This window comes from Protobothrops mucrosquamatus, unplaced genomic scaffold (genome assembly GCF_001527695.2).
Source record: "Protobothrops mucrosquamatus isolate PMUCROS unplaced genomic scaffold, P.Mucros_1.0 scaffold_99, whole genome shotgun sequence".
NCBI lineage: Eukaryota > Metazoa > Chordata > Lepidosauria > Squamata > Viperidae > Protobothrops > Protobothrops mucrosquamatus.
In genome coordinates this window covers 96,019-112,834 of record NW_015386175.1, presented here as the reverse complement: position 1 = coordinate 112,834, position 16,816 = coordinate 96,019, and the positions used below count along the sequence as shown (strand labels likewise).

Here is a 16,816-nt window from a genome sequence, read left to right as displayed (position 1 = left end):
GCCGTCCCCGCACGGGAAGGGCCCAGGCACTCTGCCAAGTCCAGGAGGCAGAAGGAGAGGGAATGAGTTTCTTCCGCTGACAGCGCCGAAAGCGCTTCCCGCGAAGCGGGCGGTGGTTGCGGGAAAGTTATTTTCCTACCAGCCAATCGCCTGGCTTGGAAAGGGCGGCTAAAGGGTGCAAAGGGCGCCGGCGCGGTAGTGGCGCTGGAGCAGGGGTAGGCAACCTCGGCTCTTTTATGACTCATGGACTTCAACTCCCAGAATTCCTGAGTCAGCTATGCTGACTCAGGAATTCTGGGAGTTGAAGTCCATGAGTCATAAAAGAGCCGAGGTTGCCTACCCCCTGCGCTGGAGGGAAGAGTCTACAAAAAACATTCCGTCCTTCTCGCTCCAGTAGGTGATGCAGACATCCCGCCCTCCTCCTCTCTCCCATTTCCGCTCGGGAAAGAAGAGAGGGAGGCCTACCTTGCCTCTAGGGGCGAGGGCGAGGGCCGGAGGGCCGCCGCGCTGCCAAACGCCCAGGCGCAGCTTTCAGCTGCCAAACCAGGCCACGGAGCCATTCTGCTTTTATCACAGAGAAGAGCGACCGAAGATCGGCCGTGACAAGTTTTTTGGGGGAGCAAACTGCGCTCCTCGACTCTCAATCCGGCCGGTTCCACGTGGAGAGAACAACAATCCTTCCCCCCCACCCCGCCGCGAGCCAAAATGAAACCTTTCTTGGGTGTCCCCGGGGAAAAAAGGAATCGGAAAAGGAATTTCTCTCTCTCCCTCCTTCCCTCTCTCTCCTCTCCCCCTTTCTTTCTGTCTCTTTCCTCTCTCTTTTTTTCCCTCCCTCCCTCTCTCTCTCTCTCCTCTCCCCCTCTTTCTCTCTTTCCTCTCTCTCTTTTTCTCTCTTTCCTCTCCCTCCCCTCTCCCTCCCTCTCTCTCTCTCTCTCTCGAAACGGGCAGGTGAAGAAGGGGAGAGATTTCGGATTAGTAAAGCTTCGCTTTTCTTTGCTAGTTTGCCAAACCTCGGGCTCTCGTTATCTCGCTCTTACGTACTATTTTAGGTCGTCCGCACGTTTTTCGTTTGCCCTCCTAGAACTGACTCGTTCAAATCTGGCGTCCTCTTGTCAAACGCAGTCCAGTAGCAAGCCTGAAGCTACGGTAGCACCTCGGCTTAAGTGGTACACAGGGAGAAAAGTTACGCTCCGTAGACCCCCGAAAGACACAAGTTTTCTGTCCGACTGAGACGCATACTACAAACGAGCGCCCTCCTGTATCTTTAGACGGTCCTACGGGGGTCCTGGACTACGGGGGGGGGGGTCCCGCAGTCCCAAATTATGTTTAAAACGAGACTGTCCTGATGATAGCCCGCCTCCATTTTACACACTAGGCATTCCCCTCTTGAACACAAGCCCGCGTTAGACAGCAATTATGGCCATTTCACACGGGAAAGTTGCACACAGGCGGATACCCAAGCGCACCTGCCTCATGCATTCACAACATAGCCCTCCAATTCCTGACAGCCGCTACGTTTTGCCCGAGGAACTTCCAAGCGGCCACTTTCTTAGAACTGTTGGAGAGGATTTCCGGGAGGCCATCGCGGATCTGCTTCTGGGCTTAAAAACCCCTCGAGGCACGCGGTCCTCAATAGCAAATTTCCCCCTGTCCGAAGAGAACCTGCCCTGCCGCACAGGCGCACGCCTTACGCATCCGACCGGGCGCCGGTTCTTTCCTGCGTGCGCAGGCCGCGCCCCCTCCCCCCCCCGCCCGCAGGTTGTCCCTGCGCGCCGTTCCATTTCTCGCAAGAAGGAAAGCAGCAAGTACGTGCAATCACCAGACCTACTCAGTGTCCCTCTATTTTGACTCAGACCTCCTGAAGCAGGAAACTCGATGGCCACCGAGCAATTAAACAGGGATTCCACCCTATTATGACGTCAGTGGCGTTGTAGCCCCTCCCGCCCTCTATAAAAGGAGCCCGCGTACCGCAATCGGCTCAGCAGTTCGGTGGATAGTTCCGTGGTGCTGAAACTCCTTTTGCCATTTTTGTTTCCCCGGAGCTCCGCGCTGTTTGGGATCTCTGCTCCGGTCATGTTTGCCGCGGTCCGCTGCAGCTTCGTGTTGGTCTCCCTTTTCTACTTAAAAGGATGCGCCCAGAATTTTGGACAGACTCGGTTTATCTGCACCTCGGTGCCGGTGGATATGGACATGTGTACCTCTTCTATGCAGAGCAGCGGTAGCACCGAAGACATGAAGACCACAGTGCTACAGCTCCGGGAAACGGTGCTCCAGCAGAAAGAGACCATTATGAACCAGAAAGAAACCATTAGGGAACTGACCACGAAACTGGGCAGGTGTGAGAGCCAAAGCACTGTAGAAGCAGGCCCTGGTGACTCTAAAACGGGTGGGGGCTCCGGCAGAAAGCAGACCGGCTCTTCCAAAAACACGATGGGAGATCTCTCCCGGATTCCAGCTGCTGAAACACTGACCCAACTTGGGCAAACTTTGCAGTCGCTCAAAACAAGGCTAGAAAACTTGGAGGTACAACTTTCTCCTTTCTGTTATTTCTTAAATCTAGGCAAGCAGACACTTCAGAGTTCGCTGTGAGTTGTCCAGTCTTTGCTGATTTCCACCTTGTTTGAATGGTGCAGCTTTGCCCTGCATCGGAGGCAAAACATTCACCATCCCATTCAAAATATTCTCCATCGCCCAATTCTTTAACAGATTGACGTGCGTGCTTCTTTTTAATACAGCACTGCTCTTTCATTCCGTAAGCTCTGAATGAGTTTAGCTGTGTCAGAGTAGTGAGTCTCAGAACGAGCTTCTGGAAAATAATGCTATGGTGTTAATTTGATTTTCCCCAATCCACTTACTCTCTTTGCTTCTCCCCCAACCTTGCACAGCAATTCAGTAGGATGAATTCTTCGAGCCAAACCAATTCCCTGAAGGATATACTTCAGAACAACATTGATGATTTGGAAAAGCAAGTGCTCTCTCGAATTAACAGCCTGGAAGAAGGAAAGTACAACTCCAAGAATGAGTCTGAAGAAAGAGGGAAAATAGAAAGCACCTTAACTTCTCTTCACCAAAGGATCAGTGACTTAGAGAAAGGTAAAGCAACCTGGATTGAAATAGGTAGGGCTTATTCTGAATAGTGACCCACTTGGAGGAGAGTGGCTTCTGCATGTCCTTCCTAACACACACACACACACACACACACACACACACACCCCACTGTAATTTACATTCCTTAGCAGCAGCAGTTACTATTCTGGGATGAATTGTGAGTTTATGCAACTGGGAAGGGCAATAAATAGGTTCTATATAATTTTCCTAAAATAATATTGGTCCACGTTGGGAAAAATACTACTCATTAGTGAAGTATCTTAGCAGATAGTACCTAATGCATAAGTCTTACTATAACTGCTTTATATAGATTGAGTTCTATCCTCTAAGTGACCTAGAACAAGTAATAGCACTTTTTTCTTCAGATTCCAGTAAAATCACTGCATCCATTTACATTCCTTGCTCCTACTGTGTGTGTATATAGAGAGATAGAGATATAAAAAGATATTAAGAGTAAAAAGAGAGAAATGAGAAAAAGAGCCTTTTTTCTAAGTGCTGCCCATGTGATTAGGATTAGTGTGCTGAAATGTGTTGGAGAGATTTGAATACTGCCATCTTAAGGCTCATTATATAATGGAAAGAATGAAAGAAAGAAAGAAAGAAAGAGAAAGAAAGAAAGAAAGATGAAGAGAGGAAATAAATTTTAAGGTAAACTGTGTTCAGGTCTATGTGTGCTAGCCTTGATGCTGAGAAGGCATTCCTACAAAGCTTCAGTCCATATCTTTGGCACTGCCTCAGTAGAACTATCCATAATACTGTGCATGTCTAGTCAGAAATTAGTCTCATTAAACTTGCTTCCTGATAAATGAGTTAGCATCACAGCCTTAGTAACTATGCGAACACAGAGCAAACTCCCTTTCTTATTTTCCTCCAGGTCAGAAAGATAATAGGCCAACGGATAAATTTCAGCTGACCTTCCCTTTGAGAACCAATTACATGTACGCAAAAGTGAAGAAAAGCTTGCCAGAGATGTATGCATTTACAATTTGTATGTGGATAAAATCAAATGCCTCTCCAGGTGTAGGTACACCCTTCTCTTATGCAGTACCTGGACAAGCCAATGAGTTGGTACTTATTGAATGGGGTAATAATCCTATGGAGATCCTTATCAATGACAAGGTAAGTGTCATTCTTTCAGTGAAGAAATATGCATGTATTAATAAATGAAAATTAAAGGAGGCAAATTACTCATTAAACATGTAGATAAACAATGAAAGCTTTGCACTTCTTCTCCAAATATCATTTGCACACGAGGAATGTGTTTGCAAATCTTTGGTGCTAAATAATACCATAAGTGCTGGTATTAAAACACAGTTCTATTTTTAATGTAAGAAGACACGATGAGTTGTTAAAAAAACTTCAAGTTTCAATGTATTCTCTAGGGCAAGTAAAATAAATCTAGTTTTTTATATGGTTCTGAATTAAACCATTTGATTTGACCAACATTTCAAGACGGGCTATTATGCACAATGTAGTTTTAAAAGCAAAGAAGGAGAACTTCTTACTTTAGTGAAAACTTGCACATTTTCATAAATATGACCAGCTTGTTTGTTTCATCCTTTCAATTACACTGTGCCTCCCCAAATTTATCAAGATATATTCCAACTCAAGCAACACATTCTTCTGAGGCTTAACAAATGACTTCTGTTTTAAATACTGAAGAAGTCAACTCTCATTTTCTCAGATTTCCAGAACTGTAGAAATACATGACAATGTTTTCAGACCTGTTTCCTTATTGTCATGGTATTTAAACCTGCAAATCTAATTCTGTGTCCTTGAACATAAAACAAGCATTCTTGTACTTCCGATGCCATTCTGTTCATGGCTACTCAGAAGTGAACCTTATTAAATTCAATAGGATCGATCCCAGATAAGTGCATTTTGCTTTAGATTGCAAACTTTTCTTATCCTTCAGATAATGTAAAATGGAGCTCAGAATCTCCCATGGCTACTATGGAGATTTGGCAAAATTCCCATCTTAGTAAATGCAACAGACTTGGAAGGGGTCAGCGGCCAGATCTCCAATGCAGTGCACAATATATTGGGGAAAATGCATATCTGCAGCAATTCTTTCAATTTTATTTCCTCAGGTAGCAAAGCTTCCTTTTGTCATTAATGATGGGAAATGGCACCATATCTGCATTGCATGGACAACTCGGGATGGTGTCTGGGAAGCTTATCAGGATGGCACCCAGCGAGGCAATGGGGAAAACCTGGCCCCTTATCACCCGATCAAGCCCCAAGGGGTCCTAGTGTTGGGGCAGGAACAGGTAAGGTTGTGCAGTGATCACAGCAAATGGCTATTCTCTGCAGCAGGGATAAGCAGAAGTCGGACTTGTGGGCTTTTAGAGCTAAAATCTTGAGATCCACCAAATGAGGCCACATGTGTAACACACATAATTAAAGAATGTGAAGTCCCAAAATTGTTTTGAATGCCAGAACTGAATGCCATTCATAATCTTCTAATATACATACAAAAAGACTCCTGGCTATCCCTCCTAGTCACCCTCCATTTTTTCCCCCAATTTCTGCAATACGCTTTGGTGGAGGGAAGGTTATAGTTACTGCTGTTAAAAAAAAATCCATGCCCATCTACTGCAGATCGCCCAGTGATCTACAGTAAATAATGATCTGCTCATCCTTGCAGTAATTTGCTGTCATTTCATATAAAGACTAGTGTAGAAGGTGCTAAGCATTAGAAATAGAGAAAACTTCCACTTCAGGTCTTAATTGCTTTTAGTAACTTCTGGATTTGCCCTTCTGAATTGTTCCAAGCTGATACAAGATCCCCTTGTGTATGTGTGTGCGTACTGAAATCAGCAGGCACTGAGGGTTTTATGCTCTTCTGTTTTAGGTCTGATCATCCTAGTCACAGGCTCCTGGTGCCAACATCACCTGATCATATCAAAATACCTTAACAGCCAAAGCATGCTTTGTTCATACATTATAATGTTTCCTGCAGCTACGTTCCCACGAGTTTCAGCTTTTAATTGGTTAGGTATGAATAGATTTCCCAGACTTGTGATAGAATTTCCAAGCTTTGTTCCCCAATAGTAAAGATGGTAGAATTTACTTTGTTCAAAATAATAGCAGAAGGGAAATTAAGGTTGGTGGATGGGTGGGACGGTAGGAAAAATGCTTAAATGGGGAGGAATCCAGAATGCATAGGAGCTAAAGAAGATTAATCCGTTTCTTTTTGTGCCACCTATTTAAGCTCTATATACACATCTCTACACACAACTGCATATTATAAAATGCATTAGCATAGATTTTTCCCACTGCACAAATAACATTTCCAAGAGATTCTTCTGCAATAAGACTTAGGCACCAAAACTACTAATCAGTAATCTGTATCAGTCTTTGCTAACCTGTACTTTTGGGATATGTTCAGTTGTAATCATCCATTTCTCAGCTACCTGTGCGTTGCAGTTCCAATATATTTTGAAGGTATTAGATAGGGAAAGGGGGGTTTACACAGAAATGTCAATGTGTCACTTCTGCTGTATGACAGCACTATGTTTGGGGAGTTCTGGTCATCAGATCATAGATTCAGACTGACCTGAATATTTCCATGTAATTACCAATCCCAAGTCATCTCAGATTCTCCCCCCCCCCACTTCATAAAAGCAGGCAGTTGTTTTCCTGACCGTTTACTACCCAAATAACATGGATAAATTCTCCTTAACAATACCACTCGTCCACCTGAAGGAAACTCAGTAGTCAGAGATAGAAGGACACGGTAACTATTGCATTGAAAAGTTTAAAAGTTTTCAGAATCGGTTTAAAAATATTGGTACACATTATTACATAGCAGCAGAAAGAACAAACATAAATACCTCCAGTTAGAGATAGGGTGAAAGAACAACAATTCAGTATGTAGCTACAGTATTTAAAAATCTGGGCATTAAAAAAGCAATTCTTGCAGCTGATTATTAAGCAAATAGGAACGGGATGGATTTTCTTACGAACATTTTCTACCTTACCTCTTTGAGGCACACCAGCAGTATTAGAACTGTTCTATATGTTCCACAGAAAATGCACTTCAGGGACTGAATATCCTTGTCTTTATTCAATTTCTCATTGAGCTTCTTTAATGCAGTCTATTCTAGCTGACCTTTCCTTGCTATCTGAAAAGCTTTCTGGTTCATTTCAAGTGTTTATTATAACAGGTTTTAAGATGGTCGATGCCGCGTTCATTCTCTGGAGAAGGAAAAAGCACCCTGTGTACACGATGCTGTACCTATTTGCAGAGAATGACCTTTTCAAACCTTTGATCTTCATTTTTTTTCCCATTCAAGGATACACTTGGTGGTGGATTTGATGCCACCCAGGCATTTGTGGGAGAACTGGCCCACTTCAACATCTGGGACCGAAAGCTCACCCCAGGGGAGGTCTACAACTTGGCTACTTGCAGCACCAAAGCCCTGCCTGGTAGTGTCATAGCCTGGTCTGAAACTAACATTGATATTTACGGTGGAGCCACCAAATGGACATTTGAAGCCTGCCGTCAGATCAACTAAGTCTGCCATTCTTTCCCTTTCCCTCTCCCAGATCCACTCAACCCCGGGTGAACAGACATTCTTCTCATCCAGGAATGATTTACAGACAACTTGCCTTCCTTTTTTTTTTCTTTTCTGTCACTTTCGAAAATCATGTTACTTGTCCTAAAGAACCAGTATTTTATCGGGGGGGGGGGGAGTCTAGGAATCTAGGAAATGTACACGGAGTTCTTGATACCATTCTAAGACCACCCGGAACTTTGCAAACTGGCAAAAAAAATGAGAAGGTTCCTAGTTTTTTCTCCCACTGCTTTATGACGTCACAAGATGAATGGTCTGGTTTTTCTGGCTTGCCAACTTCGTTTGAAGCCTGAGTGCCTTTGGGCTGGTGCAACTCTTTCAGCACATTTGTCTTCATTTGCATATACTTTTTAAAGGTTATCTCTATATATTCCTACTCTACTCGATGTCTTTTAAGCAGCCATTCTTCTCTAGGCAGATACTGATTTTTTTAAAAAAAAATTGTATTTATAATTAGTTTTCCGAGTTAATGGGATGGCAAAAGCTTTTGAATGGTGCATAAGGAGGCTGGATAAGGATATGAGGGGAGGGAATGGTTTATTTTTTAAAATTGATCAGGTCCTCTACTGTCCCTCACCAGTGGTGTTCACTACTGGCTATAGCCAGAATAGGACAGGGCCACCTTTGCCCCTTCAAATGTACAGGTAAAACTCGGGAGCATTGCCAAGCTGAGGATCCTGGATGGCTTGTCCAGATCTGGGATAATTTGTAGGAGCAGCTGTTGCTAATCCATGTCAATGCAGCTGTAAAACAGCCTGCTTTCCTACACTGCCTTTATTTTGCTTAGAGCCTAAAAGGATCTGCCTCTGTTAGCCATTGAGCTTACGTGAAGTCTAGAAAGCCATCATCCCAGAGACATTAGCTACTCTTTCTTCCAAAGCTCTGTGGCCTGAAGATGGCAGTGAATTCCCAAACCCCTTCCTGGGTTGACCTTCCCTTCTCAATTTCATAGCCAACTCTTCCCCTCCCAAAACAATGCATCTTGGACGTCTAATGGAAGACTTGACCTAGAGATGGGATCATTTTCTCACCCGTTTGAGACATTCCACACCCTTGCTTAACCTCCTTTACTCTAAGAGCCATAAACCTGAAGGGCTTGTTGGGGGGGAGGAGGGAGGGAGGGGCGGGGAGGAACAGGAGTCAGATCCAAAGTATGTGGTTACCTTCTGACTTCCATGGCCATACTTGCAAACTGAGAATTTTGTCTTTTCAGTATAAATGGGGCATCATTACAGGGGGAAGGATAGCCTAGTACAATGAGCCTTGCTTGGACTTTTCCCTAAAGGGCCCTGTGTCAGGTGCTGTGTCAATTTGTTCAAACGGTTTCCTTTTTGAGAGGTGAAAGGGAATGGAAGAACAGATTTCAGCCAACAGAGCTAAGCAGCCAAGCGAAGGGCCAGTCTTGGTTTTGCTCCATAGCCCCAGAGGATGGAGGAGGGACAGCTGTATAGCCTTTCATGAATCTTTTTGGAAGTAACCCTGTGCTGTACTTTTGAAGCATACAAGGAATAGTGGCCCGAATGAAGGAGTAGATTCTTCACAAACTTTTGTGAAGGAGACAAAGGTGCGTGTCTGTTGTAAAATCCATTGTATTAAGGGTATCTTGAAAAGGACCTAAAACTAGGAAGGCATCTTGGTTGTCTTCTCCTATGGGGATTGTGCTTTGTTTAGACAAAAGAACCTACTTCCCCTGCACACACACACACACACACACACACATCTTCAGTGGCAACAACTTGCAGTTCAGTGATGTTCCTTGCTTTGGTTCCCATTTATGGTACTCTTAGATTTCCGCAGGCTTCAAGGGAGACCAGGGGTGCACTGCCATTTCTTGCATGTTTCAGTAGGAGCCTCAATTGTGTTTCCTCAATCTAATGCTTGCCTCCTTGCATGGGCTACTGCAGAGCTGTGGGGGCGTTTGCCAAGCAATAGTTCATGCTTTAAAAAGAAATCATTCAAGCACATTAGTCGAGGTCAGGTGTGGCTGGACAAAAGGCAGTTTACTCATGCCGTGTTCTTCCCCCTGATAAAAGCATGACCTTAAAAACAACCACCACCACCACCACCTAAAAGACGAGCAATGAACTTGTTGACATTCATATCAATGGGGACTGTTTCTTTCAGCATGCTCTTACCCCAAATGTTTTGGGATGTTAGCGTTCTCCATTCAGCACCCGAGTGATTCCGAAGAGGTGCTGTTTATGCCCTTCTGTTGTTCAATGAACACTGTGCTTTTGGATCAGATTAACTGATATTTACCGAAGTGCATGTCCTTGGGGTTGTCCCTTTTAGTGTCACTTTGGGGTAGCCTCTTCCATGCCAGATTTCCTCGGAAAGAGACTTTCAGTGTTGCTTTCCTGGACATGGACTAGATAGCAGACCCCACCCCCACCTTGCCCCAAAACCAAGGCTACTGCTTAATACAATTGATGCTCCCTCTTGCACTGAATAATTCATGCCTCTCTCAGGTGATGTCCTTTTATACAAGCAAAATGAGCACTAAGCAAGCAGCACGCGTGTTTGCCTGAATATTGTCTGACAATTTCACCACATTCCTAGGGAGGGTTTTCGCTGACCAAAAAAAAAAAAGCCATCATGGTTTGCCTCGTACGGACCACTATGTGAGCTTTCCTCTGTTTTAGTCAGTCGGTGAATCCGCCTCCTTCTGCCATTTGATTCCAAACATCCATAATTAAAAGTAAGTTCTATTTGCATCTAAGGAGCCTACTTGCAAAGAAGGCTTAAAGTCACAGATTAAGTGTGAGATTAGTTGAACTAGCATTCACCTTCCCTTGACAGTTTATCTATTGTTCGATATGTCCAGGCTTTCTGTTTAACACAAACACTCACGCGCACTCACGATCTCTTGTATATATTTTAAAAAAAAAGTTTACTTACCAAGAAAAGGGTATTTTTATTAGAAAAGAATATATTGAAAATAAACGGGTATTCCCTGAAAAATGCTTTTAAACTACAGAGGAAGGGTAGACAGAACAAGAAAGTTTATTTTGAAATATATAATGTTTTATAGGGTTTCTGTAAAAAAAAAAAAAAGAGGGGGGGAGGGACAGACTTCCTGGTTTGTATGACTGTATTGCAGCCCTGGTCTTTCCCTTTTGAACTTGGTCAAGGCATTTTTCCTTGGCTGTGAGAAAGAAAGGGAGAGGATTGTAAGATGTTCGAAACCCTTTGAGTAACTCTAAAGCTGTGGCAAATGCATATGCAATTGGATAGGCATAGAAACAACTCAGTGCTAAGGATGCACTCGCACACAAGGCTGCCGCTTGTCCTACAATGAAGAGGGTCGTAGAGTCCCTCACCTGACAATGCCTTGCGAGAGAGCTAAGGGGAAAGAAAGCCCACCTAAACAGACTCACCAAAAGAAGCCCTCTAAATAGCTTTCTTTTAAATAGCACCATCCAGCAGCGTTTCTTAAACAGTGCTCTTTTAAGCTGACCAGCCAAATTGTACCTTGTAAGATCAACCTGCTAAAGCAACTTATTTGGACACCTTTTTTCAGTATAATCTGGTGAAGGGGAAAAATCGTGAAATGGTCAACGAATTCAGTCCAAATTGCATGTCACTTGCCCTATAAAGGGGGAATAAAAAAAGGATAACGTTACAATTGTATATACTGTACAGTGTGAAAGACAGTATGTTTCTTGAGTTATCATTCTGTTAACCAAAGCTGTATATTTTCCTATTTCTTGCTATTAGTCTTTATTGGATTTTGAAAGAGTTATTGTTATATCTGACATCCAGAGAACACATCAGCAGTTCTTAAAATGCACTGTTTCTACTAGTTCTTCATGCTTTCCCCTCCATTTTATTGCTGAAACTACATGAATTGTCGAGTTTATTTTTACACAATAAAAAAATGATGAAAGACACGAGGTTGCATTCATTTTCCTCCCCACATAATTTCTTTCCCCAGAAGAACCTGTACACTGGGTACTGTCTCACTGCCAGCTTTCTTAATGAGTTGCTTCTGGGAAGAGGTTGCTGAGCTGCTGAGATTCCCACTCAGATCACCCACAGAACTGCAGCACATCTGCAAAGCCAGCCCTTGCCAAAGAGGTGCAACTCTCGACTAGATGCCAAAAGGCTGAGACCTGCTCAAAACATTCACTTCCATTTCTTCTGTCTAAACAGTTTTGGTTGCCCAGTTTTTTGGCTGCCTTTTGCTCTAGTACCAATTTGTCACAGACTTTTTTTGCCCACCCCTTTATTAATTGCCTTGATTGAATTTATTTCTGCACTCACCCGTTGTTGTTTTTTTTCCTACCCCATGCTATAGTAGGTTGGGGATCAAGGCTGCAGATATTTTCCATTTCTATGTCTTAGTGATCTTAGAGGACTTGTAGCATGGATTTCTGATGCACGTTGACTGATCACATTCTCAATCTTGTCATCTCCTGGTAGAACCACAGTTCCATGAACTGGTGAGATCTACTAAATGATGCCAGTGAGACAGAATTAAAGGCCGCAAGTCCAAGAACGAGCAGAACAGCCTCTAAATTTCTGATGTAATACAGTTTATTAATGCAGAAGTATGACTTAGTAAGACCCTTTATCTAGACGCAGTGTTTCTCAACCTTGACAATTTTAAGGCATGTGGACTTCAGCTCCCAGAATTCCACAGCCAGCAATGTTGGCTGTGGAATTCTGGGAGTTGAAGTCCACATACCTTAAAATTGTCAAGGTTGAGAAACACTGATCTACAGCCTAAAATTTCTCTTTTCTACTTCTAAGAGATCTAGCATTTAGATCACGAGGGAGGTATGTTATTTCACAGAAGAAAACCAAGTTACCACTTACCTTCTTCACCAGGAAATAACAAAAATTAGGAAATGAAAATGGGAAACAGTGAAGAAATGACCCTCAAGATGCAGTTTAGGATGACAAAGGCCACATTGCTCTAATAAGCCTCCAGAAATTACACATCAGTTTCTGCTTTAACAGACACAGGTAATGACATCCTCCAAAAATCAACTCTCCTCTCCCATTTTCATTGCCTCCTATTTTCTGGTTGTCAGGGAAACACCGTCTTGGAGCTGGGCTCTTCACCATTAAGTGCAAACAGTTCCACCAAAACACCTCTTCTCTCTGAGAGAGTTTTGATATTGGAGTTTGCCCTATTTCTTTTTAAAGAATTGTTTGCAAAATAAATAAACAAGGGAAATGGAAAGAGAGCTGCTCTCCTATTTATAGACATTCAATCTTGTTTCAGGAGTTTCAGAGAACCAGCACAGATTTATTCCCATAGATGTTTGGGACACCTGTGACCAGAATTTCAAAATCAGCAGTACAATGTAGCATTCTAAAGATCTGGTAGAAGACTTGATTAAAAGAAACCACAAGAGTCTCAGCTTCATCCCCTTAGTGAGAGAAACAACAACGAGGGAAATTATCCCTGCTGCAATTCTGGTGTTGGACTATTCAGTTACAACATGGAATTAAGGGGAAACTTCCTGACAGTGAGGACAATTAACCAGTGGAATAGCTTGCCCCCCGAAATCATGGGCGCTCCATCACTGGAGATTTTTAAAAAGAGGCTAGACAGTCACTTGTCTGAGATGGTATAGGTTCTCCTGCTTGAGCAGGGGGCTGGACTAGAAGGCCTCCAAGGTCCCTTCCAGCGCTATTCTATTCTATTCTATTCTATTCACCCTTGAGGTGCACCCGGAGGCTCCAGCTAGTTCAGAATGCGGCTGCGCGGGGGATTTTGGGGGCCTCTAGATGCTCCCATGTAACACCTCTCCTGCGCGAGCTGCACTGGCTGCCGGTGGCCTTCCGGGTGCGCTTCAAGGTGTTAGTAACAACTTTTAAAGCGCTCCATGGCAATGGACCTAGGTATTTGCAAGACCNTTTTTAGAACAGGCCTATTATTCAATTCGATTTTAAAACAGAAATTATTTATTTATTCGTGGTTTTTAGTATCGCCTGTTCACCGCCCTGAGTCCCGCAAGGGAGATAGGGCGGTATATAAATTTAATAAATAAATAAATAAATAAATAAATAAATAAATAAATAAATAAATAAATAAATAAATAAATAAATAAATAAATAAATAAATAAAATATTCTATTCTATTCTATTCTATTCTATTCTAACCGTATAATTTTGCACCAGAAGATCCACGTTAAAATGCAAGGGAAAAACTCTGAATTGTTCCAAAGTATCATGGATTCGTATGATCACCCTACAACAGTCTTTCTAACAAACAGAAAACAATCAAACCAACAAGTCACCAATTTTTAAAAAAGAGATCCATAGAGAATTCAGGAAATAAAAGATGGCGAGTATAGTATCTTTTCTGGGTAACTGGACAGGAAACATTATTAATGATTAAATTGCCAAACAGAAAAAAGAATAGGCTGGTAAAGGAGCAACATGGCTTCTGCAAACTTTCTATCTCTCCAACCTTTCAGAGATTTTAAAGATTGTCAAAAAGTTTCTCAAAAGGCATCATATTGTAGAGTTAGTTAGGGATGAGTGGCAAAATGGCGATGTTTGCTTATAACGCAAGATTATTTAGGATAGCTAAACTGTTAAGGCATTGGGCTTGTTGACCAGAAAGTTGGCAGTTCAAGATCCAAGCACGGTACTTGCCCCATCTCCTGCCCACCTAGCAGTTTGAAAGCATGCAAATGCAAGTAGATTAATAGGTATACTTCAGTGGGAGGATAATGGCATTCAGCCTAAAGTCATGCCACATGACCATGAAAACATCTTTGGACAACACTGGCTCCCTCGGCTAAGAAATGGAGATGAGCACCCCTCCCCCCAAGGTCAGACATGACTGTACAGGGGAAACCTTGACTTTTTTTTTTAACAGCCCCTTTCCCAGGCATGACTATAGGAGACATCTGCATTTTCTTTGTGGTAATGAAATATTCTGTTGAGTCTGGGTGTGCGTGCATGTGTCTCCTTTCTTCACAGGTTGCATATCCTTGTGTGGTATGTGGGTGTGCACACTCTGTCAAGCACAGTGCAGGCTGCCTACATTTGGAGATGTGAGCTGGGAGAAAGAAAAGGGGTTTAGAATGGATGAGTCAGCAGCATTCTGAGTCCCTGCCCAATCGCTACTCCAGCAGAGATGCATGGAAGGATCTAGTCTACCTTCAAACCCCACCTTTCTTTTGTTGAGTTCTCTGCTCTTCTGCACTGCTTGGGAAGAGTGATTCTGCTGATGGACAGATAGACAGAACGCCATTGCATAATTACTTTCCAATGTTCTGTGGGGGTGGAGAGATTAACAAAGACAGCGATGAGCTGCAGAAGTATTTTTGCGCGCTGCTTCTAGCAGGGAAGTATACAAACATTCATACTGCACTTAAGTGCAAATAGACATCTAAAGCAGCAGTCACCACAGAGATCTTGGAGTGATAGAGTAGCGGAGAGCTCAGTGTGCAGCTGCTGGAACTGAAAATAAAACAGCCAATATGTAATATCGTTATATAAATGGATGATGCAATCCCATTTAGCACACTGTGAATATTTTTCTTTATCACACCTCAAAATGGATATCATAGGGCTGGAATTATTCTGAAAAGCCTAAGCAGAGCAATCAAAAGCTTGGAGCAGCTGTACTCTGAGGGGGAAAAAAAATAACATGCTAAAGTTGATCAAGCTTAGTAAAAAAAGCAAGAAATGGGAAATATAATTGAGATTCTGAAATTGTGGGCAGGAAGTAGGGAAATAGATAAGGTAAAATCTTTTCCCTTCTCATGATATTAGAATCTAGGGGTGATCTATTAAAATTGAATAGATTTAGACAATTCTTGTCTAAATTCTAATTTAGAATTAGACAAGGGAACTATGTCTTCTCTCAGCTTGTAGAATGGACTTTCAGAAGTATAGTAATGGCCATAAACTTGGGCAGTTTAAAAAACAAAGATTAGAGAGATTCATGCAGCATGGTTATTTATCATAATGGTTGTGTGTTACTTCCAGTGTGAAGCAATAAAACACTTAGTGCTATTTAGTAGGAAAGAAAACTGGAAGGATGCTACAGTACCTGTGTCTTGCATAAAGGGAACTTGATGATTCCTGCTACTACTTTGGGTATATTTTAGTATCTGTTGGCGGACCTCCAACTAAAAAATCTAAGCAACTCATAGCTGAACCTTTGTGTACTAGTAATTCATTACAGGTAGTCCTTGACTTATAACAGTTCATTTATTGACCGTTCGAAGTTACAATGGCACTGGAAAAGGTGACTTATGACCCTTTTTTTGCACGTATGACCATTGCAGCATCCCCAGGGTCACGTGATCAAAATTCAGACACTTGGCCACTGGCTCATTATTGACGACGGTTGCAGTGCCCCGGGGTCATGTGATCGCCTTTTGCCACTTTCTGACAAGCAAAGTCAATGGGGAAGCCGGATTCACTTACCAACCGTGTTACTAATTGCAGTGATTCACTTAACAACTCTGGCAAGAAAGGTCATAAAATGGGGCAAAATTCACTTAACAGCTGTCTCACTTAGCAACAGAAATTTTGGGCTTAGTTGTGGTCGTAGGTGGAGGACGACCTGTATTCTAAAATCTGATTCATGTCAGAATTTCATCAGCAGGCAGAGAGAGCTGGTGTTTAATACCAGACTTGCATTTAATTAGTAATAAATCAAAATCAGGTCAGGACTTTTGAAATTCTGAACATAATCCTTTTAGGATTCATACGTATTTTTTTCTTCAAAGCATGCACCTATTAAAGGCTCAGCATTTTTTTTACTTTTAGCTGCTTGCAGCACATTCTATGATGTTTCCGTTATGCTTTATAGTTGATGACATCCTCCCTGTGGTATTCCATTATTCCAATTATGTTTTTTTTTCCTTTTTGTTATTTTGCCCTGTATTCAAAAAGAAACAATTCTTAAGCATCTCGTCATAATAATTCTATTCATAAGGAGGAGGATTAGTAAGTGACCAGTGCTGTCATTTCTGAATATATAAAGATATGATTCAAGATAACATCACCATTATGACTATCAAATGTGCATGTCTCTTTTCTTAATCATTAATAGGAAATTCAGGCAATGAGTAGTGACTGAACTGGAGCCAACGCGGGGCAAATAAGAAACATATATATTGAAAAGATATATTCTCAAGGAAACAGTGAAA

At 42.5% G+C, this 16,816-nt stretch overlaps 1 protein-coding gene across 1 annotated transcript; it reads left to right on the top strand.

Moving 5' to 3' along the window:
• The first annotated feature begins 1,416 nt into the window (after window positions 1-1,416).
• On the top strand, window positions 1,417-7,628 carry NPTX1 (neuronal pentraxin 1). The gene is made up of 6 exons (XM_029284022.1): window positions 1,417-1,625; window positions 2,043-2,523; window positions 2,886-3,093; window positions 3,983-4,227; window positions 5,199-5,378; window positions 7,407-7,628. Exons 1-6 carry the CDS (start codon window positions 1,417-1,419, stop codon window positions 7,626-7,628), a joined length of 1,545 nt encoding a protein of 514 aa, XP_029139855.1.
• The last annotated feature ends 9,188 nt before the right edge of the window (window positions 7,629-16,816 follow it).

What these genes read in the sequence shown, in the direction of transcription:
- NPTX1 (XM_029284022.1), top strand. Translation starts at nt 1,417, where the DNA reads ATGGCCATTTCACACGGGAAAGTTGCACACAGGCGGATACCCAAGCGC. An exon ending in AAAACCCCTCGAGGCACGCG is followed by an intron (nt 1,626 to 2,042) that starts GTCCTCAATAGC and finishes GTTTCCCCGGAG; the next exon opens with CTCCGCGCTGTTTGGGATCT. An exon ending in CAAGGCTAGAAAACTTGGAG is followed by an intron (nt 2,524 to 2,885) that starts GTACAACTTTCT and finishes AACCTTGCACAG; the next exon opens with CAATTCAGTAGGATGAATTC.